Genomic DNA, 25,642 nt, shown 5'->3' with positions numbered 1-25,642 from the left:
GATTTCCAATCAAGTATTTTAATAAAAAAGAAGCACTTTCGGTGTAAATAAGAGACATGATCGTCGTGAATAACACTGCTATTTGAAGCCAAAATATTCTCCAGGTGTGTTTTCATCAACAATACACCAAAATGAATGGGAACACAAGTTTGCTTGGAAATTGTCAATTTTCCTCTAATACACATTGTACCAGATTTAATTGAAATTAAATAGGATTCTTTCATAATATGTAGGAAAATAATTCCGAAAGATGAACATTTCACAATGACAATTCCTATCAGCAAAGCTGTGTGCTGAACCACTAAGAGGCCTCTATAAAAACACATTTGACACTTAACAGGCCACTGCAGTATCCAATAAATACCACAAAAGCTTACTCTTTGGGTATTTTAGGCACACAGAGTATGCCAAGCTTCTCCAGCTTGTAGTCACATGAGAGAGGCTTGGTCAATGAAGGTGGCCAAAGTGATGTCGCGCTGCGAGAGCCCCCCACAGTCGTGCGTGCTCAGGGTTATCTGCACCTGGGTGGTCGCAATGAAGGGACATTAGTGTTGACAAAGTTAAGTTGTGTGAGGTACTAAAAATATGTTTGGCTTTCATCAAACAGAATATTACAGATGTATTAAATACTGTTGAAAATAACATCAAACGGTATTATCTGGACTACTGGGGTTTTTACATTCAATCTAATGTGTTTTGACATGTGTAAATAATAATAATAATAATAAGCTAGCAAAGCAATAATAATAATACAAAGCTAGCATAGCAATAATAATAATAATAAAAAGCTAGCAAAGCAATGACCGCAGAAATCAAGGGATTAACAATTTTGGGGAAAAAATTAAAAAGCTCAGTAGCACCCCCTAGCGTATAACAAAATATGACCACCACTGTATGTAACACAAAAGTTTTTTTAGTATTGTGTAGTTTATCAATATTTATGCATTACCTACCATTGTAGATAAACGTTGTGAGACCTTGTTAACATGATCAGCAACTTCACATATTATTTTAGTAGTTTGTATCAAACTAGTACCTGAGCAGAAGCTCTTAAATTTCACAAAGGGACTGAGCCCTTCCTTTAATTTACTATAAATGCCACAAGATGGTGACAAAACACCGCTTTTTTTTTTCTAAATAAAGCTCATCAATTAATTAGAAATTAGAAATCCCTTTATTGTCATTGTACTCAAGTGTGCAACGAGATTAGAGTTTAAGATTAACGTGGCATAGGTCCTTAGCAACAAGACGAGATGAGAGCAGCAAGTTGATGGGGTTTCAGTGAATAACAGATGATAGGTTCATTTAATGTATTATTATTATTTTTTAACAAATATGAATTTGCCGAACTGTGAATAATGTGGGAGTTCTCACTATTACCTTATTGTAAACATTGAACCATTCGGGATGATGGTTCATCTTCTCTGCTTGTAGTGCCACTCTGGACATGAAACCAAAGGCCTGGGTTTGACAATATTGATTTCAATTGTCAATATGCTGTACAAAGTACGTATTGATTGTGCGTGTTTATTTGTGAGACATAATTAGACTAAGAACCTGATTAAAATCTTTAAAGAGAAACTCTTTGTAGATGGCATCCCGTCCCACCACCTCCACCCACTGGGCATTCTGCAACAGTGGCAGAAGATGAGCTCTCTCCTCTTCGGTCAAACTCTGGATTTTAGCAGACTGAAATGACACAAGGGAGGGAGAAGGGGGCAGTTACATCAACGCAAACTGTGATTGGCCACACAGGCATTCCATCTGGAAACAATGACAAGCTGCATTCTTTGCTTTAAAACAGGCTGGTGCAAAGGTATGTGGTAGTCAAGGGGGGGCTGTGAAGGATTATTTGCCCTCCCACTGTTCATTTGGCACATGATGCGGAATCACATGAATTATATGCCTCGTTCTAATTTCCTGTCACACCTCGTGACCTTGCAATGACTAATTCCCAATTCGTGTATAGCGTAAAGTTATTTATTTATTTTTTTTTGCAGGGAAGAGTGCGTTTAAAAAGGCCCCGGCGTTTCCAGGCCAGCTCTTGGACTCGGAGACCACATGAGAGCCTAGAAGAATGACATCAACAGGTATCATAGCAACGCTCTAATCTACTGATCAGTGGCAGCAGCAAACAAGAAGCAGACTCAAGCCTCGCCTACAATCACACTACCATCATTTATGTGCAAAACATGCAATGAAAGTATATTACTAGATAAACCGTGGGCACTGCAATTTTCACAAACACGGTATTAGATCAATGTTAATACTAATATTTGCATTGTTATTGTGATCTCGATCATGATTGCTACAGGAGTAAATGAATAGTAGATTTCCATCAAAGGGTTCCAACAGGTGTGTGTCAGAGGTTGTGTACTCACCATATTTGCAGAACGGTCTCATGCACAAAGGCAGCAGCTTCTTCCTGTGCTCTGACAACAACTGGAAAGAATCAACACATGAGCTGCAACCAAGGTCCTCTTTTTAGTTGTCCGGGTAGAAGCCTGAACAGAAATCCATGTGTCAACATTGGCTTAATCATAAACCCCTACTGCACAACTCATACCTCAGGGAGTGTAAAATCACACCCAGACTATTTTTAATGCATTTATGTAAACATGTTAGAGATAACCTTAAACTTCCATATGAGTCGACTGAGCGTTGTCGTCCGGTACAACAGAGCGTCGTGCTGCCCCTTGGCCGAGGGGAGTTCATGCCAAAGGTCAATACGCTGCCCCTATGCCCTCATGAACTCATCGGTCACAATGAGCGCCTGGGGAAATGAAGTGCTTAATGAAATGAAACTAAGGACAGGATGTGACGAGATGTCAGCTTCTAACGCTCGACTAAATCTGGAAATGTGAACCACGCTTCAGCTCAATTTGTGACAAAGAAATGCAGAGATAGAGGATTTGAATTAAAGCTATTATAGTATAGTGCAGACAACAATCAACAAAAGGGGCATCCGAAAAGATGACTTTCAAAAGATAACATTGCTCACTGTGTGGTTTGCATTCGTTTAAAACTGTACAACATCTTACTGAGAGCTTTTTCTCGATGGGTTACTCTACTGGCGTCGGGTGAATCCTTGTACCTCCAAAATTTTCACATTTCAGGAGATGCCCTGAATTATATGTTTGTTCAATCATTAACATTACTCCGTCCAACGCTTTAGACTAGTCAAAATTTGTATAAATAACACCCAGACATGTGGTCTGACCTTCATTATAGATTTGTGAAAAAAAATATTAAACTTACCAAATTATGACATGGGAGGTTTTGGCTCGATGCAGCCACAATAATAAGCATATTGTTAAATGCTTATTAATTTATTTTTTCAATTTCTGTATCTGGGGTGTCTTGTCCCAAATTATAGTCAGTGTTCCATAAAAGGCAATTCCAAATATCACAAACCATTTGTCAGGAACCGCAAACCTCATGCACACACCGCCCTTTGACCGTTCTTTATTAGGTCCAGATCAGAGTTATAAAGATGAGCAGAGGAAGTGTTTTCAAGTGACAACATGGAGCCGACCAGACTTGTGCGAGCGTGTGTGACTTTAGTTGTTATTTTCACCTGTGGCTGCGGTGCTCACATCGCATCAGGTGAGTCAAGTGCTCCTCACCAATGATGCTAGTTGTCCTCACTGAACACGTGACGTTAATTCATGGTTCAGTAATTTTAAATTAATACATGGAAAATTGAATCATTTGATGCTAATATTGCTCTGTAGCACATTCTCGAAATAAACAGCTTCTTTTTAGACATTTTCCTCTAAACTAAGATTAAAATTATACTGTTTAAAACAATAACCCACAATAGTCCACCATTATGTAGTAGATACTGATGATTGTGATCTTGAAGATCTGGTATCTTCTATTTATGATGAACATAAAGTGTCATGCGCAAGTTGTAAATCTGTGTTTTTTGTCTCCACGCAGCGCCCACTCTGAAAATGGACCAGGCTTTGTTAATATTTCATAACAGGCTGCCCCATGAAGTGGAGGTCTTGTACACTTCTGATTTTTGCTACAAGGTAAACATGCACACTAATCTGAGTCATTAACAATCAATTGGGTTTTAAGAGATTTAATCAATTTTTTTTTAATGATAGAACTTAGTGTCTAAATGACTCTTCACACCAATTGTTTTATTAGCAAAAACATGATTGCAATTCTTCATTAGCTCTGCCAAGGTAGAAATGTTTTAATTTCTATGTATCAATAAAATGATTACAATAACATGTATAAAATAAGTAGAGCCTATAATTTCAAAATTAATTTTATACTCCTTAATGCTATGGTATGAATAGATTTAATTAATACATCCATCCATTATCTGTACCGCTTCTGCTCACTAGGGTCACGGGGGGCGCTGGAGCCTATCCGAGCTATCTTCGGGCAGTAGGCGGGGGACACACTGAACTGGTTACCAGCCAATTGCAGGGCACACATACACAAAAAAAACCCATCTGCGCACACACTCATACCTTGGGGAAATTTAGAGTTTGAATTTTCAAAACACTGCCACTAAAAGTACTTTTTCACCAAAATGAGTCCAATGCCTTCAAACCTGCTTCATTTTCCAGAGTATTCCGTAAATTCACATCTTTGGACATTGGATATTGGCCATTAATGAAATTGGTAGTATAGATTTGTGGGCACAGTTGCCACTGCGTGACTAGAGAAGGATACCCATCCACAAAAAAACAATACACTTGAACTCAAAATCTGGCCAACGTATGACTAATTTTAGGCATAGGCGTTTTTGGGGGCGTTGACATCAACTTGTATTTTACATGACCTAAAGTCTAAAGTCTTCTTGGCAAAGCTCAGAAAATGAACTACCTATACACAGCCTTATCATAGTATGTCATGTGTGTAATTTTGTCATATCTATTTTTTTTCAGTGTGTATACCAGAGTTTGGTCCATGTGAAAAGCAGTTACAACAATGCATCTACAATCATCAGCACCAAATTCACTATGAGCTTGCAAGTGCAATCCAAGATGAGGAATGCAACTCTTTGCCGGTAAAATGTCGAAATCATCTGAGCACCACTTAAAAATCACTGATATTTCTTGGAAGTAAAGTCATTTGTTTCCAGTTTTCATGTTAACTATTGTTAAGGGAGTGTTTTGCAAAGTCTCCAGACAAAATCTTGCATGGATGGGATCCCACGATTGCGACATTGGTCAGATAGATTATTTACAGTGCTGGGGGAGTATTTCTGACTGACTTTGCACAGCTGAGTGATGTCCTCACTGAAACCACTACCTCGGTAGATATTGATCAGTAGCCTTTTTGGGGTTAATAAGTCCTGACATTCCAATATTGATGGAAGCAACACAGCGCCATGTCTTGCGCAAACCTCACAGCGGAGGTTAAACTGGTTGTCATAAATAAACCGTCAGGTCTGACAGGAAGTCAGGGGTTCTTCCCATCAGAGGATCACCTGAAATTGTGGCAAGAGGGGCTAAGTGTCACATTGTAAACCATCTGTGAGAGGACTGAACATGGACTTTCTTAGTCAATGCTGAGGTCCCTAACCAGACTGCTGTTATTGATTTCCTTTGCCCTTTGAAAAAACACTCCAAGTGATAGCTAGTATGTCATTCCAATGGTGGATCAATGTGAGCACGCAATGTATGTTTTGGGGGTCGGGAACTGGAGATAGCGGCTGGCTAATGGATGCATTTACGGTTGATGAGCACTAGGTGGCACTGCAGAGCTTCATTGATGTCACTGACGTTCAATAAGCGAGGCCCACGTGGTCAGGTCCAGAGAGCCTTCACATTTGAATTTATTTCTTGGAGTGAATACAATACAGTTTGAGATAAACACAATTGTGAAAGTGGTTATTCAGCCATACTCCATATTTCTTGTCTTTATTAGTATTGTGTGTGTACTAAAGCCTTTCCTACCTGACTTTGGGCCTGATGCGTGGTATACGCTGGCCTGGTTGCCAGCCAATTCCAGGACGCATGTAAATAAACAAATTACGTGCACATTTCCACAGTTGGACAATTAGTGAACCAAACTTGCATGCTTTGGTGAGGAAGCTGGAGTAAAAGTACAGGGACTGAATAGTTACAAACTCCACGCACAAAGGCCAAAACTGAGATTTGAAACTTATACTTGAGAACTGTGAGACAGACCATGATGCCGCCTTCTACGTTTCACTTGTGTTCAATGAGCAGTTTAATAGAAAGGTCCAGTGGCTGCTTAGAGAGACTAATGGAAACACCGGGAGTGTCAACATTGTAAAGTACAGGTGTGCTCATAATTAATTCAGGAGAACTACTGCAAGTCTGCTAACTAGTGGTGAACGGTGATGTGTGTAGTTGTGCTCACGAGTTTATGCCAACTGCTGACTGCTAATAAATCAACTGAATGTCATTCAACAAATATTAAAATTTATTTTGTAAATTTGGTTCAGTGCTTCGGATCTTTTGGCCAGCTGGCCCTGGTGGTCCACTGTTATAACCTCTGTATATACAATAACTCGTTAATTGTTTTTGAATGCAGATGGAGTCAAACATATGAGGAGGGTGGTCACTATTTGGTTTGGATCTTAAGTTCAGACAATGCCAGCAATGCCACCTGTATTCATACTGTGGACAGAGAACCTCAGAATTCCTACTTGCGTAAGTGTCCAACTACATGTTTACTGTCGAAGGAAGATAACGTAACTGCTTACTAATTTCATACTGAACACAAATATAAACGCAGAATTTGCTGGTCACACCATATATTGTTTGTGTTTTTTTTTTTAAATCTTGAAAATGTTCCCCTCATACATATTTGGACTGATTTGTCAAGAATATTTTAGACTAGCGCACATTTTTCTGGACAGAAAAAGTCTTTCAGATTATGAAAGATGTGAGCCAAAACGAAAGTGCTGCTGCTTTTATATTTTTGTTCCGTGTAAATATCCGTATGCGGGTATTAGGAAACCTGAACCATGCCACTTCCTTATTCACGTAGTCAGCATCCAGGAGCATCACTTGCTTTGTTCCCATTTAGTGGACAGTATTCTCTTCCCTCTCTTGGGATTTTCTGCACATTGATCACATGAGACATGCTTTCTTGAAAAGGGATAAAAAGAAAAGCTTTTGTGATTGTTTTGAAGGCCCAGACCTGTGCGAAGAGGACTGTGAGTAATACATTAGGGAGGGTGGAAGGATTAAGCCATAATGGGATTTTGAAAGCGTCTCTGTCCATAATGTACACCCTACTTAACAATATTGCAGATTATGTTGTGGATCGGACTTTTAAGGCCGGGGAGCCATTATCCGAGCAGATATACGGTCAGTGGAACTGCACCCCTCACAGTATGATGAGCTTCCATTAGCTACACACGCTGGTGATTATACAAACTCCCCACAGGGTACGCTCGGTTTAAGTAATGGTCTGGTCAGCAGCTGAAGCCGTGCTAGGGAATTTGAAAGTTTCGCTCTGCATCTCCCATTGATTGGCCAAATCGTGAGGTCATTTGTTAGGTGTGGTCTCCTTCCGAGGATGTGTGTCTGCGCACGATGCTAGCATCATGACTGCACCCACACCACAACTTCACGTTAAATAGCGATCCCTGTTAAGTGTCTGTCTTACGCAAATGTATTGATGAACTTAATCTAGTTGTTTCAAAGTGCCTCTATTCATCTCGCGTTCATCCCGACAGTAATAGAGCGAGGCCAACCGCTGCAAAGTGTGTTTCACTTCATGCGCTGAGAGCTTTATGATGTTTTTTTATGAGTGCACACCAAAGATGCCATGACTTTCCAAAGGCGATGAAGTGACCACTCCATGTTCAGTGTGGCCGCCAGCTCAGGTTCAAATGCTCCTTTTTTATTTGTTCTTCCACTAAAAAGGCAAACATAGCGTCCATGGCCTCCCTCTCTGCTCCGCTTTGATGCGCACGTATATCTCCTGAGCCTGTTTGTTCTACTTTTATAGACTGATTCACAGCTCTAAAATACATCACTGACATTTGAAAGTTACTGATGACGGAAACGATTAAGTCAATTTCACAGTCGGTGTATTCTTGAACTTTTTTTTGATCCAGGGACTCCTTGCAGTGATTTTGTAATTTATTTGTAATTTGTTTGTTTTTATAGTGGTGTCTTGATACAACTGCATCTCTAATGATTTTTGTCTTCATTTATCTTACAGGAGAAATTAGCGCTATTTGTAGTCCATCTCATTAGAGTGTGCAGGCGGCCATAATAAGTGTCAAGTAAAGTGTTACTCTGTTTCTGTTATGAGTAAAAAGGCTCCTGTTCATGTCTAACACAAATATTGCTCAGATTTCTCTCCCTTGTTATTGTGTGTGTATTCCTCTCAGATTAGATTACCCGTGTGATTGCTTTTTCGATGGATTGAACAAGAATTATGTCCATTCGGTTCTTGTTGGTTTGTCACTCAGGGGCTCACCTTTGGCACTGATTGACAGACAAAGAACTCAGGGGAATCGGGTACATTGAACGATTTGCACCAGTTATGAGGCGAGATCAGAGGTTGGTCTCATTTCGAGACCAACATTTCATCATTGTCGTTCAGTCGCCACCCAATTTTAGTCCAGTCAAAACAAGCACTTTTTTTTTTTTGCCTCCAAAATAGTTATTTTACGGTCCTACCAACCAGTTGGGATCCTACTCTGAATCAAATTGTGCATCTATACAGGAATGTTATAATATTTGATCTTCTTTGATGATGTAACGTGTGTGTGTGTCTTTTCCATTGTGTTATCTAGCTATTTTGGTGGCGGCCCTTTCATTGTCTGTAACTGCTCTCTTGTTTGGTGTTGCACCCTACATATACAGGTATCGACACAACTTTTACACTTCTCTGTGTTTTCTCTTGTATTGTAGTTCAGGGCTCTATTTTCGTAAAACGGCACATTCAGAAATTCTGGTGTATCCTTATTTATGAGCTGCCACAAGTCTCATTGGTTCTTTTTGGGAATTTGGTCGACTCCTCTGCATCTTCCGGGGCATCCGAATTATCGTAGAAATAATTTAATTGAACACATTTTTATTATTATTTTTGTAAAAAAAAACAAAAAACATTATTTATTAATTTATTTATTTTTAATCATAGCACTGACCAGTACACAACTCTGTGTGGCTGGCACACTACCGATCGTGAATTGCGGGATAGTACATGTCCAGGGACATATTTAAATTGCCTGTAGCTCATGTAATGAGTGTACCCGCTCATGTGGTCTATTGCACGTGGCGAATGGAGTCAACTATGTTCATGGCGTCAATGGTGTGAATTGACCTTTCTTAAATGCACCAATTTGCATCTGCGAAATGACCAACACCCAGTCTAAACTGCCTCTGAGCAAATTTACGACGCGCCTCGCGCTAGACTTCCGCCCATCATGAAAATAGAGCCCTTTGAGTCAAATGTGTTATTTTCACTTTGATATTTGATGTCTCCTACAGAAAGTGTTGCACATCAAAATTTGGAAAGACCTTTTGCTGCCAAAGCCCCCAGTACTCGCTTGACAATGTAAGTTAAATATTCAAAGTTTTTGTCGGTTTGTTAACTATCATATACACATTTGTAGGTTACATCCTGCTCCAACAGTTAGACTACATTGTTTAACTTGGCCAAATAGAGTGCATGGTGCATGGCCAAATTTCCCAGAGCCTCCAGTCATCAAGCTGCAGAGACACTAATAGAAAGATTGATACAAATGTTAGCAGAGCCAATTGTGCAGCAGACTGACTTAGAGGCATTCAGACAAACATGTGATGCATTTTTGGTGCTCATGAATGGCTCCTCTCATTCTTCCAAGCAAGCTGTCTCAGTCTTCCACATGCTGTGTAAGTGACATGCAGATTCATCATTACATATTACTGATGGTGTCTTCCTGCTCTGCTGCTTTAAAGTGCTACATGGCGGACAAAAAGTCTTGCGAGCCAAATGTGAGCGTGTTGTTCTCACAAAGAGACATATGAGTCCGACATTATTTATTTGTAAATACTGAAGTGATCATTTATGAAGCACGTTTTGTTACTTGAATAATCATGTACACCTGATTAATATATCATAATTCCAAGTGTTTTCATTTGTCATTTAGAGAAATGCTATTGACAGAACAAAGGCAATGCTAAGATTCATGTCACATTAAAAAAATTCATTCAGTGTTCAATTGCGTATTGTATACTGTAGTTGGATATCAGAAAAAGAAAGTATCAGGTGGTACCTTTCCAATCGCGGGGCCCATCTTGACAAAAAATAGTCTTACATTCACACCTACAGGCAACTTCGAGCCCTCAATCACCCTTAATACGCATGTTTTGGATTGAAGCGAGGGGCCAACATACAAACTCCACATGCCAAGTGCTTTCACCACATGTGTCCGTGTGATTAATGAATGTGTTCATGATTTTCACATGTGAGTGTAACTGTCAAGTTGTGGAGTTTTTTTCCGTGTCCCAAGAGGGCAGAAATCAATGCATACTTGCTTAAAATTGTATGCTTAATAGAACCTGCACGATAGAAGATAAAGAATGCTTGAATGTTGAGATGACAAATATGGCTACTCATGATGTAATGCACTTAGTATTTCAGTGTGACATTATTCTCTCGACCCCCCCCCCCCAACTCCCTTGTTATTGTGCCTGCAGGATGAAGTGCATGCTACGCAAGCCGAGGACAGTGCTGCTAAAGTGAAACATAAACGTCTGCGTTCATTGGATGCTTTTCGAGGGTTTGTGCCAACCATCTTGTTATTTAATCTATCACCGCGCGAGCCTCTTTTGCAGCACTATGATGAAAATCTACAGGCCCAGCGTAATGGATAATTACTAGGGTCACAGTCTGGCCACAAGCACCCCCAAGCTTTTGTTATCAGGCGGGCTCGTTTCGGGCACAATGTCTGATATCAGCGCGTCTCGCCTTGGCGCTGCGTGTGTCGTCCTATTGGTCAGGGTGGATGTGTGTGATTGAATCTGGGATCCCTGCTCGGCTTAATTGTGGCCTGGGGGGGAGACACAAAGCACGCCTCTCTGGAAACAGGATGCTGGTGTGGCTCTGACCTCCCCCATGCCAAATAATTGATGTAATAATACAGTCAACATATCAGCACACATGCACATGGCCATAGATCTCGTGCCAAAATGGAGACGGAGAGGAAAGCCAGCCGCACAAAGGCAGCATCCAGCAGATGACTAACATCTTCTACATCTGTGGCTTGCATTAAGATACTCAATTGGGTGGAACCGCAGTACATATTCATCCAATCCAAAACACTCCATACCGTTATTTATTTTGGGAGCTCAGCTGGTTAAGTGCATTCACACAAGCGTTTCCAACGGTTCAAGGGAAGGATGAATGATATTCCATTTCCCATCAGTGCTGCTTCGAGCCACTCACCTGTTTGCTCATTTTAGCCGAAATCTAATTTAGGTTCCTGATAAATGATCAGTGGAAGACGTTTTTTGATAAACGTATCATTCGGGGATTAGTAATTTTTTAAAAGTTCGGACAATTCTTTACTTTCAACTTGGGATCAAGATAGGGAAAACTGTTTTTTGTTGTTGTTGTGCAGCATTGCATGTCAGTGCTCGGAGAAAGATCTCCAAAAGCATGTTTGGTGTGGAGAAACGTGACCTCATTCCCATTCAACACTTTTGAGATGAACTCGAGTGGAGTAAGTGAGCCAGGGCGTCTCAAGTTTAACATCAGTGATTTTCCTATAGTTTGCGTGGATAAAAATAAGGCCAAACTCTTGTCTGATCTTATCTTGTAGAAAGTGTTCTGCTGTAGGCGCAAAGGCAGAGGTGACAAAATTACTCACCTGCTGTGTTTTAATAAAAAGAAAGAAAAATGTAAATAAGTAGGCCACAAATGTATCAATTTAAACTGTCAGTTACATCCAATACGCACTTGTCGCAAGAGAAAATATGTCTCACTTACAAACTCCACAAAATAGTTTTCCTCATTTATTAACTTCTATTGTAATAAAAATGAGAAGGGGCGGAATCACATTACATTTTCATGCTGTTTTTTTATCGCTTGCTAGTGTTGGCTAACTGTGTGAAGCCAGTAAAAAAATGCTACATTAGCTAATGATAACTGAAAAAAATACAACCCTCGAGCTTCCAATATAAATGTCTTGACTTGAAATAATATGAAATACCAGGCAGAGGTTTTTAATCAAACTGCGTCTCAGCCTTTTGACTTATGATCCATGCCCCTGATAAGTCACAAATTCTTGCCTCGCAGAACACAGACATCAGTCACCTAGCGTAAATGCTGATCCATTCTTCATGGCAAAAGGCGTTTGTTGAGAGCAAAAGGGGTTTCTAATAATTGCCCCACTGGCATGATATAGTGCGCAGTGACGGTTGCATGTTAATTTTTCTAAAAGGATTCCAATTTTAATTCCGTGCCTCACAACTAAAAGCTTGTCGCCAGTTTGCGTGGGAGAAATTGCCTTGTCAGTATTTAGTGGAACAGGAGCAAAGCAGACCAGAGGATTGCCAGCTCTTCGCCAGATGGCTGACTCATTCATTTCGTTCCTTGTTTTGACTGAGCTCCAGGTTTTTCTCTGATTGGGTTTCAGAAGTGTCCCGAACTTTGGGAAATTTGTCCGCAGAGCAAGAACCTGTGTAATGTATACACTTTCAGTATCTTTATCATTTCTAATCATGATCATCATCATGATAATAAAGGGGGCGGAAACGCAAACGTAGTTAGAAATTGATTCATTTATAAATCGGTTAACAGATGTGTCCCAATATTTGTGCTAATTTGTGTACTAGTGCACCTCTCCGTTTGCAGCACAGCGCGGTATGGTGAAGGTGAGACAGAAATTGCTTATGCATACAACAATAATTCATCCCAAAGAGGTCTGTAAGTGAGTAGTAACCACTCACCACTGCCGGCAAGATCCGTCTATAAGTAATCTGTGAGCTATACATCTTTGATACTGTGTCACCGCCACAAAATCCATCAACTGCTGGTGTAATAAATATTCAGAGGAAGGCGTGTTGAAGTTTGCAACGGATTAGAACTCGTCAAATATGCTGACTCAGCCTAAAAAGGATCTCCAATCTGTTGAAAAGTAGAACAGTTGTTTTCCTGAGGAAAGACTGAATGATTATTTGCAGCGGCAAGTCTCAGATACGTGATGGTTGTCGTTTAATCTGCTAAACTGGAATATTTTCATTAAGAGAGATGGCCCATAAACGCTCATATTGCAGTCATTTCGTTTACTAGTACTCGTCTGGTGACTTATTTAACCTTTGTCTTTGTCACTATGGCGACTAATGGATATGCTCGACAAAACTCCAGTGATATATGTGATGGAGTACACAGTCACGTACGCGTAGTTCACTTTGATGGACCTTTGGAAAGATAGTGGCTGATTAAAATCTCTGCCATCTGAAGCTAAAAGAGCAGTAATGGCTTGGTGCTCCCTTAATCGAATGGAGACAGAAGTAGATACAGTGCATCTTATCAGACGGAGTAATTTTTTTTTTACCGATTTCATTATGACACTTAAAGGCAATCTTTTTAGTTATTGAATAACACTTAAAGCACAACAATACACATGACGTATTTAGGGCGCTGAAAGGATACAATCTGCCCCAGAGCAAAGCTCCAACATACCAACACTTTCCTCTGTAATTCCATACGCCACAGATTTCTCACATGCAACACCTTTTTCCTGCCAGCGTGCATGATTCAGTGAAGCTCTCCGTCACGTGTGCAGTGTTTCAGCGGCATTTGCTGCAAAGCATAAAGCATATTATATATTAGACACTAAAACCTTTAGTCAGCAATCCTGCTTGAGGAGATCCAGAGGACAAGTGTTCATTTCCTGAGTGATTCATACTTGCTCAGGTTGCATTATCCTGCATATGGAATACAGCAGAATTTCAAAGTTTTTGATTTATGAATTTTTTTTCTTTAGCTACAGGATCTGTAATTGAATCAGACCTGGTTTGCCAGTGCTGACTCATGCTATCGTTTGTAGGTTTGCTCTCACAGTGATGGTGTTTGTCAACTACGGTGGAGGAGGCTACTGGTTCTTCCAACATGCACCGTGGAATGGTGACTTAAAGTCTGATGCATTTTCAACTAAACTATAAAGGCACAATAACATGTTTTTTTTTTGTTTTACAGCAGGGACTAAAATTACCAATGCAAACATTCACAACAAACAAATATTCCCGATTGGGTCAGATATGCTTCGCTATGAAAACAAAACAAACTGAAAAAAAAAAAATCATATATATAAAATAGCCACGCGACTCGTATCATGACTAAATTCTCCATCTTAAATAATTTCTGACCACACTTCACAAATTATGACCAATGTGATCTAAAGCCACACACACACACACACGCACACGCCCGTGCATGGTACATATAAAATTGCTCACCCACATCACATTGGAGATGAAATCAATCATTGTTTATGGTTATCAACGATAATGGAGGGGGAAGAGTGTATTTAAAGGGTGGATGGGACTGTGCAGGAGGGTATAAAATGAGTGAGTCAGAAGAAAAACACAGAATTAATCAAAGCTGTTTTTTTTATTATTTCAAAATGATTTCTTTATGCCATGAGGGGTGCGCACTTTAAGTTCTATAATAGCATCTTTGCTAAATCTATAATACTCTATTGATTTTTACAGGTGATGTGATGAATCTTTTCTGTGCTGCAAGGGCCAGTACTGTCACAGGAACCTAGCTGTTTATTAATCATGTTAATAACAAATGCTTTACTGTGAGGGACAAAAATTCTTCTCATTTATTGTTGAACCTTTTCGGTTGCAGGTGTTATATGAGGCCAGGAAATGTGTATGTAGAATAAAATAAATATACATAATAATGATACAATACTTTTCTTTAGGTCTGACTGTGGCTGATCTCGTCATGCCATGGTAGGTCCTACTTTTTTGTTTATTACCACCAACAAAAAGGATACCAGGGCTATCTGATCCACCATCAGATGTTGTGTCTTTGAGGTTTGTCTTCATCATTGGGACCTCAGTGGTGCTGGCGTTGAGCTCCATGCAGAGGAGAGGCGTAGGCCGCCTGCAGCTGCTGCAAAAGATCACGTGGAGAACTGTGGTCTTGCTGACGCTCGGCTTCTGCTTCCTCAACTACTCCCCGCGTGATGGACCACGTAGGTGCAAAATTAGCGTGTGCTACTAATGGAACAAGTACATCCTGTTTGCGGACAGGTTTGTTATTTACTTCAGTTCTGTGCTGGGAACATCATTAAAGCATAATAGCTCGTCCACTCGCCACATAAATAATGTACCTGTTCCTTTGAAAAAACAACACTCAGCCAGTCACCAATGTAGTCAAGAAAATATTCTCTGTATACAAAGCAACGGCGAGTGAGCTCACATTTTTATATTTTGTCACATTTCGATAAATTGCACTAAAAGCATTGCAGGTTACAAATATCTTTTGTGATCGGAGGCGATAATTTGCGCTAAAAGCCGCAGAGGTGCAAAAGGGTTAAAGTGGAGAAAAGCAGGTAGACTGCTTATTTCATCGACCACTTGAGGTTTCACGCGGCGCCCTTTCACACATTAGCCAGATGCTAATGGTCTTTTTCCTGGGTGCATGTCTGTGTAACCCAGTTAACAAAAATATTGTTATTGTATGTGTGTGTGAATTCCCAATCCAGCACCAGGGGACCTTTAACAGGGGAAGATTGAGCAAAAACAAGCCGCGCGGTAATGGACGATTACAAAGAGATAGAATTACAGTCGTCAGCTCCATGCAGCTGCTCCTGTAGCTTCTCACAACATGATGACTTTTACCATAAACCGAAGCTTCGACCTCAGTCTCCAAGGACACCCTCGGCTGTTTCGCGGATCAGTTTGATCTAATAAGAGAATGCAGTCAGATTATCTGAGTGTGCGTCAATGTCAGACGAGGCAGAGGAACCCGTGATAAACATTGAAATCAACTCTGAGTCACCTCATATAAACATTGAACCGTTTTGATGATGTCCTTTGAGTGCTTTGGGGATTCATAAAAGCATGACACTAGCTTGTTGGGGAAGAAAATACTGACTCTTGTAATTGCTTCGGAATTGCTATGTTATTTATTTTTTTTTTTTTAAACAATATTGTTTCTATGATAACCAAGAGAATTCTGTATTAGGTAATTATTTGTTATTTTTTAATATCCATGGAGCAGGCAGAACATTCCTTCATTGTGTTAGCATCGGCGCTATGTTACATTTTTAAGTGGTTTGCAGTGGTTTTACAAAGTTTGGTGCACACTGTTTATTTCTTAAATAATTTCACAGTATGGCGCATGCAAATATCAGTTATAAAGCATGAATTTTTCCAAACCTGTTGGCAAAAAAAATGTTTACCTAATCATATGAAAAAATGGATGTGCTTCTTTCTATTCCTCAGTGTACAAACATAAGCGTTATAGTAATTTTGAGTAATTTATTACTGAGACTGCTCAATATTTGCTTGCGTGGAGCATCATTTGTGTCCAAAAGACCAAAATAAATTGATATCCTGTATGCCAGCCACAGAATCAGGAAATCAAACAATCCCACACTTCAAAAAGAATAATACAATAAGACCGAGGTGGGAGGCTCGAGTCACATGACTTGACTTAGAATCGAGTCACCAATATTAAGACTTGGGACATGCTCGGCTAAAACTGCTGAGAGACTCGACTTGACTTCGACTTGGGGTTCATGTGACTGGCCTTGACTTGGATTTGAAACACATGATACGTCTTTCCTGCTTAGAATTGAAAGTAATTGTTTTTGAAAGAAACATTTTCTCCACGCCAAAAGTCGAGCTTGTAGGTGGTAAGATCCCTCAAATCACAGCTCGATTGGGAGACAAGTAAAAACATCATTGGGGTCATCAAATGGGCACCGTGCATTCTCAGGTGACAATTTCGTATAACTCATACCTACCTATTTAATAAAAATACAAATTATTTCATATTTGCTTTCGGACATCAACAAGTTAGGTCATATTTTATAAAGATTAAGTGAAAAAAAACACATTTTATGTTTATAATGTAATATTACGTCCACGTTTTTAACATTGTCACCACAGCACATGAAACATAACCTTTAATAACAAAGAGGATAATTGTCTTTTTGTCTTCACTATGAACCAAGTAAGTGGTTTTAAATGAGGCGCCCGGATGAGTGGTTTGAATTAAAATGAAGATAAAAAGGAATGAATGAAGGTTATTGTCCACATCATTTTTTTTTTTTTGCCATAACTCAAAAGTTTTAAATGGTGGCTCCATTTGTCAAGTTAGTCCATCTAATTACAAAGTATTTCTCCAACAGATATATATATATTTTTTTCACTTTTTAAACTATACACGCAAACAATTTGTTGTATTTAATACTCGTACATTTTTTTTTTAAACTGGAAAATTTAGCGTAAATAACTTGCACATTAACAAACGTGACATCTGAGATTTCCTCCTCTTATTGGATGTGACCTGATCGATGATTGGAATTTCATTGTTTTTACGACACTTTTTGCGGCAAAGAGCTTTTCAATTAACTAATGTGTAGATTACCATCAATCTCTCAACCAAGAGTCAATCTTATCCCACTCAATCTGTGCAGAGCAAGAGATGACTTGGAACCTTTGATCCGCTTTGCAACATCCGTATCCGGCAAGCAGTCTCCACTGACTTGTACTGTCCATCAGTCTTCTCTGGAATGTAGCGGTTGTGTTGGTGGGATGGTTGAAAAGATCCCATTTCCAATATTACCAGTTTGCTGATTTATAATCTGCTCAGAGCAGCAGAAACTTCAACTCAAGAGAGTTATGCGTGTGCTCATATATTCATCACTCAAAGACTTCCCTCATGTGTTGCAGTGTCCTGGTCGTGGCTCAGGATCCCAGGAGTACTGCAGCGCCTCGGCTTCACTTATTTTGTTTTGGCTCTACTTGAGATTCTGTGGGGACACAAAGAGAATCGACAAAAAGCAGTAAGATGCACCATGGGGTTCCTGGATGGTTTTTCTTAGTAATAGAAAAAAAAATATATATATATGTATGTTATCTTCATACAATCCCTTCTTACTTTGCGCATGCTGATCTCCTGCATGAATTCTAACAAGTTATGCTTCTGCTGCGTAGGCCGTGCGCCTCATCTACGATGAATTGATCTAGATAAGGGGTGACGCTTCGATTGTTCGGAAATCACGTCAGCTGTGTTCAGTCCCACAACGGCGCAAACGCCCATTTCTAACTGCACTAGTGTGAAAGTGCCAAAAGAAAGTTCCACCCATGTTCACAGTTAGACTGGAGCTTGTGCTAGACTTGCACTTGGCACGAAAATGGGACCATCAATACCAATATGTGTCATTTTTCCTATTGGTAATCATTCCAGTTTCATTTGAAGACTTTGTACCACAGGGTCACTGGTGGGCCCCCATCCAGGATGTGGTGTTGTACTGGCCCCAGTGGTTGACCATTATCGTCTTGGAGACCTTGTGGCTGTGCCTCACCTTTCTCCTGCCTGTCCCCGACTGTCCCACGTATGTATGGTCAAGCCTTTTCTCCTGTAAATCTACTGAATAATTCACGTGTCCTTGTATGCTGAAGGTGTAAATTGCACAGAGCTCTCCATGATGGTACAAGTTCGAGGTTTCTGGTTGTGGCGTATCAGCAGTAGTGTGCACCTTGTTTTGTTGGTGTTATGAACTACAGTGATTTATGGGCTTGCGCTGAACGCTTCAGTGGGTGTAATTAGACTATCTGGCTCTGTCATGTGCAGTACGAGGAGGAGAGGCAAAGGATCCATCTTCCTCGCTCGGAGTCCTCTGCTAAGTGCTCTTTTTTGTGTGTCGCTCCTAACACACACGATTACCAAACATTGTCTGTTTCAGCCCTTATGCGTGGATGTATTTAGCCTGATGAATCGTTATTTTCCACCGTCCTGCCAACAGCAATAAAATAAAACTATTATTTTACAATGAGAATTATAAGAATGCATACAATTGATATATTTTATTAATATTTTATTTAAGATTTTTTTTTTTTTTTTAATAATGTTATTGTCTGTTTTGCTATCAGAGGTTATCTGGGAGCTGGTGGAATTGGAGATAATGGGCTTTACCCCAACTGCACTGGAGGGGCGGCAGGATACATTGACAGGTGGCTATTTGGTGACAACATGTACAGGTATCCCACTTGTAAAGTAAGTTTCTTTGAATTTTAATATCTCTTCTTATTTGGTGATAGTGGGGCAATTTAAAAGGTTTTTTTTTTTTTTTTTGCAGGAAATGTATCTCACCACCCAACCTTTTGACCCAGAGGGGATTCTGGGCACAATCAACTCCATTGTGATGGGATTTCTGGGAATGCAGGTGATTCACATTGTGTGCAGTATTACGTCACTTACATTTGTTATTTTACACACATTTGGGAATGGTTCCAGTCACTACTTTGAATTATCCCGGATAAGACTGCCAAATGCAAAATGACACAATATTTGTGCAGATGAGTGAAGCCGAAGATGTCCAACAAATGCACAATTTGCTCAAAACATACTTGACTTTGTTTATTTTCTTTAACTAGCTGCACTAGAAAAAAGAAATGAGTCCACATTCATTAAAGACATGACAAATGTTTCGTGTCTCTGTCGTAATATTGAAAATGTTGTCAGGAAGCGCTGTGAGTGTTAAGGCGGGACTCTTTTGACATTGCCTGCTAGCAGCAGGTTCAGTTCAAACTGTTTTGCGGTGGAAATCTGCCATTCAAACTCCAACATTTCTCATTTCCCGATGGACTATTGAGACTGAACTCATCAGTCGCTGAGTGTTAGATGACACGCCAGGTGTCCACTGGCCTCGTTTGTGTTGGCCCGTGCTAATGTCCTCGGCTGAAATGTATTCATCATCACCAAATTATAGAGAGGGGGCAGATGTCATACACTCCACATCTGGCTCCAAGGGATGGGGAGAAATGTGAGTGCCACATCAGGGACACCTCCCAGGCCTATTTGGTTACCCAAGGCCAAATAAATGAATATGTTAGGTGTTTCGGTTGCTTCCTTTAAAATTTACATTGAAATGATTTTGGATATTTGACCTTGTCTTTTTGCAGGCGGGGAAAATTATCATTTTCTACAAGGAGAAGAACATCCACATCCTGTGCAGGTTCCTCGTGTGGGCTACCATCTTGGTAAGTCACCTGGAAGTTGTAATGTGACAACTAAACATCTGCATAGCATACTCTGATAAGACCATTTCGGCTCATAGGTAAATTAGGCACAGTTTTTTTTTTTTTTTTTAAGGCTGGTTGAATGTTAGTCATCACTGTTGAAGTCATTCATTAGAGGGGCTTAGTGAGGACGTGTGTGATCTTAGTGCAATTCAACATCATCCACATGTGCTGCGTTTCCGGACAGACACGACTAGCCAGCGCCACAGGGGGATACGCACAGGCTCTCATGAGTGGCCCATGTGTAGCGCTGTATTGTTATGTAAAACACAGACCACAACATTAGGTACACAATAATAGTATGGAAAAAAAGCTGCTCGCACATGAGAATTATTAATCGAGCACTGTTTATTTTTGCAGTTGCAGTTGAAAGTGTTTTTTCCTACATCCTTCTGAAAGATTATTTTTAATTGGTTGTTCTACTTAGCTGTGCGGAAAGTGCAAAATATTATGTGCGAACTGTAATATTGTTTCATGAAGGCTTTTTTTTGTTAGTGGCAATCAAATCTGAGCATTCTTATTATTTATTTGCTTTAAGTAATATTTTCTATGCTGTGACCGAAAACTATCCAGAGCATCGCATCTGATCTGTGCAAGGTTGCTCACCTGCATGCTAAGTGTGTGCAAATATTTGCGCACCAAAGAACGTGGCAGTAATGATAAACTGATATAACAGAGACAGCTTTGAGTCATTGAAAACAAGTTTTCATCACATAGTAGCTCCCAGTTAATGTTTGTTTTGGAGCTTCACTCCGTTCTGGGTGGTCTCCAAACACAAAAGGGGTAAAAACATCCAAGCTGGCCTTTATTTCACGTAGAGTGGGAATGTGTCCCACAGGGAAAGACGAAGGTTATATGAGATGAACTGTTTTGCATCTCAAAACGTGCCACGAGGCTGTTAGTCGACTCTGCCGAGATTGACAGTTGTCCATGTAGGGAGCCTCCGCTTTTGTTTGGTCGTTATTTTTCGAGCCAGAGTGAGATGCCGCAGAGATGCTCAATGTGTCGTTTTTAAAATGAGGTTACGAGCAGTCTGCGCGCTTTGGAGGAAAGTGTCCTCAAGTGGCAGTCATGTGACTTGAAGTGACGATGGAGCTGGATGGGCTGCCTGCATCGCTGCCTTTGAAATTCAGCCGTGCTGGGTGAAAGGAAGAAGTCGACCGCGTCGGATGGGGAAAGCACACAAAAACATTTCAATACAAGAGCTGCTCAAAAGATTCTGCCTTTACAACCTTGCGCACTTTTCAAGATGTTTCCTACTATTTAATGTTGACAAATGCAATACTGTAAGACATGATAGGGCACTTAACGCATTTATTAGACCAGCTGTCATAATAACGAGAGGAAACCATCTGACATGATTAAGTTTCTTCATGCAGACTCTCCAGATTTCTGTGAACATGGAACAAGTTCTCACTTTAAACAGGAAAGAGGAATTTTAAATTGATATCATCGTTTTATACCGCTGTTTAAGTTTAAGTCATTTTTTTCTGAGAAAATTAATCAAGTACATTCAACCACTATAATGTTTTTTCTGTTCTGTCAATAAAGTGTGTTTCTTAATCAAGAAATAATGAGCTTCACAACATTTTATTTGCAGGTGAAACACTGACTTAGAAAATTCAGTGATACACGTTTAGATTTTAGCATTCCATTTAAGTTAGAATCTCTCTATGCATCATGGCAATCTAAAAAAAAAAATACTTAGAACAGGGAACACACTCATCTTACTTTTACTTCTATTTTCTTTAGCCATGCTGCTTTATTCAGTTTGTTCAGTTTATTAAAAAAAAAAAACAGCAGAATGAATTCCACCATACTGCGAAGAAATTATGTTGTCATGTATGCAAGTTTGGTTTGTTTTATATGACAATCACTTGAAATTCCGGCATGACAATTTCACATCATTATCCTCCATCTGTCCACATTATGTCGACCGGTTGTGAATATTTCCGATCTGTTATTGGAGCGTGTTGGCTGGAGGGAAGTGAAACAAATTAGATCCATTTAGTTTCTCCCAGTGGCACCAAGTGATAAAGTAACACATAACAAGATTAATAATCATTTGACTTTTACAATTCCCCGCACTACCACGGTTGACCAGTTAATGATGTTGATGCTACTCACCATAATGATGTTGGCAGACAGTTGCCATGTTTATTGATGAAGAGATGCGCGGATCCGGGCAAAAAAAAAAAAAAAAAAAAATGGAGGCAGTGAAAGTTTATTTTGGTTAGTTCACAGTTTTAGCAACCTGCTCTTGAAACATTGCGAGGTGAAAGGAATCATAGATGTTTTAGACATTAGCAGGTCACCGTGTTCATTCTTGCAGGAAGCCAACCACAAGACCACAATTCTTTTCCATAAACCCGCAAAATACAAACCCGCTTTCCACCACGGTGGGCTGGTCCGATTCCTACGGCAGCTTGTTATTCAGGAGCAGCCGAGCTTCTTCCCCCTCCCCAAAAAAAGGAAGAAGAACAACAACAAACCATGTTAATTAAATCCCAACGATCAGTCTCCAGAAGTGAGAGATTGAAATTGAGCGATTGGCCCACATACCAGCCTCATCCCACATCCTGCAGCCTGGAGAGCCTGGAGGCTGAATTCAGCCCCGGCTAGGCTATTTCCACACCATCGATTCTGTCATCTATACACGGATGATGGATATCCACCCAACAAGCACTGATTCTGATCTCTGCCCCGTCCTGCGTCCTCCCTGGTGTGCAAAATGTGTCTTCAAATATCTCAATCATATCTAAATGAGAACAGATTAGCCACACTTGCGCTTTTACTGATTCATCTGATTGGACCTTCTGTGTACGCGGTCTATGAGGTCAACTGTGTATTCTCTGCTTGTGTCTGACACGGTCAAGCTCTCTTTGAAGAAACATCACTAGCATGGTGATCAAACTGGTGTGTTTGCTCTATGTGAAGGAATTGATCGCCATCTTCTAATCTGCCGGATTTGCTCGATTCGGTTGCCTTGCGTTTTAGTTGCCCCCATACAACTCACTTTATTCCTCTTCATCGATTTGAAATCTGTTTCATTTCCCTCCTTAGGGAATCTCGGCAGCCATCCTTTCAAAGTGCACGCGAGACGAAGGATTTATACCTGTCAATAAAAACCTTTGGTAAGTGCTTCCTGACCCTCTAAATCCAGCTACTTTCCTCACAAAAGAAAGGATGTGTTTTCCAAATGGCACAAATCACAGCTACTAAAACACACGTTTAGTTACCTCTAATGACAGCCTGGATTGTAAATAATTATCACAAGTGTGAAGTGGAGTGCTCATATCCATCCGTCTTACGTGATCACTCTTTCTTACAAGCTGCAAAATCAGGACCCCCTATCCTTTCTACCCCCTCCGCCAGTCTTGGCCAAAGCACTCGCTCCATAGTCTCACTGTGTCGGAATGGAAGTAGGATCTGGGAAAAGCATCAACGTAACCGCAGTGCAGACTGTTCCCAAACAATCATGTGACTATTTGGAGAAAAAGAGGAAAGCACAGCATCTTGAGTCGTGGATTGTTTTGATGATGCTCAGCATACTGTCCTGTCCATCCTAATCAAAAAACAAGAAATTGCCTCAGTCAGAGCGTAGACCTAAATCCCATTTTAAAACTGTAGGATGACCTCATGAAGGTTGTGTCCTTGAAATCTGAGACTGTTGGAGGCCGGAAAAGTGTGTTGTGAGGGTAGATCTTGTCAAGATGTGCCAGGCTGCTTGACTCCTAAACAAGAAAATACGGCTTATACTGTTCATAGGATCTCAAGCCAAAGATGGACGACAACAAAGTTGGATCTAAACCTAAATTGCCTGCTCACTTATACCAGTCTAATTTTTTTGCATCAAGACATCTCAGATTTGTTTTAACAGAGGTGCGTCCACTTTGTGAAATTGTTGTACTTGCTCATCCACTGACTGCATGACTGCATTTGTTCCACTTCCACATTCTCTTTCATATGATGGGCACCTCTTAATGCTGCAGCAGGAAGAAAGGCGTTTCATCTGTGATGTGTAAGCAAATTCTTCCTGATGTTCCATAGGGCCTCCCGCTCCCGAAAGCTGTGCTCATCGCTCGCCATTACCTGCCTGGGCTTTTATAGGCAGTTCATCATGCACAGGTTATTGAGCTCTTGAGTACGAGTCCCTGCCGGGATGTCAAGCAGTAATTAACTCCCGGCCAAGAGTCCTTTTTGGCCCCACTTCAGCTGAGATAAAAAAAAAAAAGCCATCTCGGAGACTCTGGGAGGCAGCCACTTTGCATTAGATGATATTGCATCAAACATTCTTGCACTTAGGAACAGACGGGACATGGCTGGATGGCAAGAGGCCATGGGGCATGCGCCAAGGATCCACTGCAGCTACTTTATTCATTAAATGGCCAAAAATATTTGGGGACTATGGTGTCCATTACTCTTACTCTATTTGCAAGACACATCTTAAATACACTTGGACACATCATCGGTGATATGACCCAGGGTCCTCGGTTAGTTTGGATCTTGTAACATCAGACATGATGACGCAGGTGACCTGCCCAAGGTTGATCGCGCTCCCTAATTCCCAATTGATTGAAAACTGGACATGAAAGAGGACGAAAATCTTCCAGTCTTCTTTGAAGAGGTTCTACAAGAAGTCTATCTATCCGTCCTCAGCATTTGTGATCGTATGTATAAATTTCAGTTGCCACATTGGTCTTGTCCATCCCCTGACTGAGTTTTGGCTTTTATTATGCAGTGGAGTCATTTTTCTGCCCCTTCACAACATTGCTGTTGTCATTTTCATCAGGTCATTGTCCTACGTGACGTGTATGGGCTGTCTCTCCTTCCTGTTGCTGGCTTGCATGTACTTTATCACAGATGTTATGAGCTGGTGGGACGGACAACCGTTCATATATCCAGGTACTGAACATAGCCCTCACCTCCAATGGCTCATGGTGTTAACGAAAGTACAAATAGTGCAGCTTCTGTTGAAATATGTAAGGCTATTTCTTTTTGTATGCCTCCACTGCTGTCCTCCTCAGGAATGAACTCCATCTTGGTGTATGTCGGACACTCTCTCCTGGGTTTCTACTTCCCATTCAGCTGGGAGATGCGTTTCCAGGAAAGCCACTGGGAGTGGCTCTTCCAAAGCCTGTGGGCAACGGCATTGTGGGTGATCATTGCCTACCTGCTGTACAGGAAGAAATTCTTTCTCAAAATTTGAAGAATATTCTTCTGCTGTATTTACGGTGTATTTAATTCTCTATTTTGCTTTTCTAATCATCTGTGCAAGTCAAATTTCGATGTGTTCTTGTCTATCATGGAGGTTATCCAAATTTGGGTGCACAAATATTTGGATATTTCACCGTCTTCCAAAGTTATGAAATGCATTGTGCTAACGGGTTTGTTGAATAAAAACAGCAAGACTTTTGAGGCACTTA

The 25,642-nt window shown here is 40.4% G+C and overlaps 2 protein-coding genes across 4 annotated transcripts; one reads left to right on the top strand and one right to left on the bottom strand.

Moving 5' to 3' along the window:
• Window positions 1-2: 2 nt before the first annotated feature.
• pcbd1 (pterin-4 alpha-carbinolamine dehydratase/dimerization cofactor of hepatocyte nuclear factor 1 alpha) lies at window positions 3-2,461 on the bottom strand. The gene is given in 4 exon segments (XM_088304185.1): window positions 3-521; window positions 1,381-1,461; window positions 1,558-1,689; window positions 2,378-2,461. Coding segments are annotated over 4 exon segments (390 nt in total). The 3' UTR covers window positions 3-428.
• On the top strand, window positions 1,826-25,642 carry LOC148330367 (heparan-alpha-glucosaminide N-acetyltransferase). 3 transcript variants are annotated; one of them, XM_088304179.1, is made up of 18 exons: window positions 1,826-2,090; window positions 3,943-4,037; window positions 4,911-5,032; window positions 6,529-6,647; window positions 8,753-8,822; window positions 9,450-9,516; window positions 10,641-10,723; window positions 13,997-14,073; window positions 14,879-14,909; window positions 14,994-15,154; window positions 17,865-17,977; window positions 18,408-18,529; window positions 19,068-19,191; window positions 19,274-19,360; window positions 20,100-20,177; window positions 23,280-23,350; window positions 25,009-25,121; window positions 25,244-25,642. In XM_088304179.1, the coding sequence occupies exons 1-18, from the start codon at window positions 2,078-2,080 to the stop codon at window positions 25,423-25,425; spliced, it is 1,728 nt and encodes a 575-aa protein (XP_088160305.1). In that variant the 5' UTR covers window positions 1,826-2,077; the 3' UTR covers window positions 25,426-25,642. The 3 variants fall into 3 exon arrangements, with proteins under 3 accessions (XP_088160305.1, XP_088160308.1, XP_088160306.1); XM_088304182.1 differs by lacking the exon at window positions 1,826-2,090 and adding an exon at window positions 3,513-3,606 and having other exon boundaries at window positions 17,865-17,974; XM_088304180.1 differs by lacking the exon at window positions 1,826-2,090 and adding an exon at window positions 3,525-3,606.

Source organism: Idiotropiscis lumnitzeri, chromosome 9 (assembly GCF_059441095.1).
Source record: "Idiotropiscis lumnitzeri isolate Australia: NSW breed Sydney's pygmy pipehorse chromosome 9, RoL_Ilum_1.0, whole genome shotgun sequence".
In the NCBI taxonomy this organism is placed as follows: Eukaryota; Metazoa; Chordata; class Actinopteri; order Syngnathiformes; family Syngnathidae; genus Idiotropiscis; species Idiotropiscis lumnitzeri.
Note: the sequence above shows the minus strand (reverse complement) of the source record. Positions and strands in the feature narration are given on the sequence as shown.